Source organism: Loa loa, assembly GCF_000183805.2.
Source record: "Loa loa unplaced genomic scaffold supercont3.268, whole genome shotgun sequence".
Classification (NCBI taxonomy): Eukaryota; Metazoa; Nematoda; class Chromadorea; order Rhabditida; family Onchocercidae; genus Loa; species Loa loa.
The window spans coordinates 48,818-49,534 of NW_018108448.1; the positions used below are offsets into that span (position 1 = coordinate 48,818).

Consider the following 717-nt stretch of genomic DNA (forward strand, 5'->3'; position numbering starts at 1 on the left):
TTTGAAATCTGAATTCAGATTTCAAAAGAAGAAAAAAAAAGATGAATGGTGATGAAAATGAAATCATACCTTAACGCTACATATAGGTGTGCAAATCTAATCAACCATGCAAATAGCATTAACAAAGAATGTAAATAAAAAAAAATTAAAAAGAAGAATCCAATGAAAATTGTTTATTTTTGGTCTTGAATGTCTCTAAAAAGAAAAAAATAACCAAAAGTAAACAATTTTTATTGGATATAAAATAAGCTCTATTATAACATTGATATATTAAATATTTGTTATGCAAATATGCAAAAATGAAAAAATGTCATATAAATGTAAAATAATCTTTGCTCCATCAAAATTTCGCAAAAATAAGAATAGAAATTTTATTTGTGAACAACAAACAGGCAAAGGAAAGAAAAAAAACAGATGAAAAATGCTGAAACATAATAAAGTGATAATTGCAATAATGATATTTGATACTGAAATATCTGAAATAGTAATAAAATTTTGTGGTATTGAAATAATAATAATAATAATATTAATAATCAAGGAAAGGAAGAGATTAACATATTCATGAAAATATAATAACATATCAGTAATGACGGTGATAAAAATTAATAATAATAGTAATAATAATAAAAATAATAATAATAATAATTGGTAATAATAACAATAGTAACAATAATAATAATAATAATAATAATAATAATAATAATAAATAATAATAAT

At 19.5% G+C, this 717-nt stretch overlaps 1 protein-coding gene across 1 annotated transcript; it reads right to left on the reverse strand.

Annotated features, from left to right (window-relative positions):
* Positions 1–354: 354 nt before the first annotated feature.
* LOAG_14896 (hypothetical protein) lies at positions 355–717 on the reverse strand (the record flags this gene model as incomplete). Its single annotated transcript, XM_003150388.1, has 1 exon — positions 355–717. A coding segment is annotated over one exon (363 nt), but the record flags the coding sequence as incomplete, so codon positions are not given.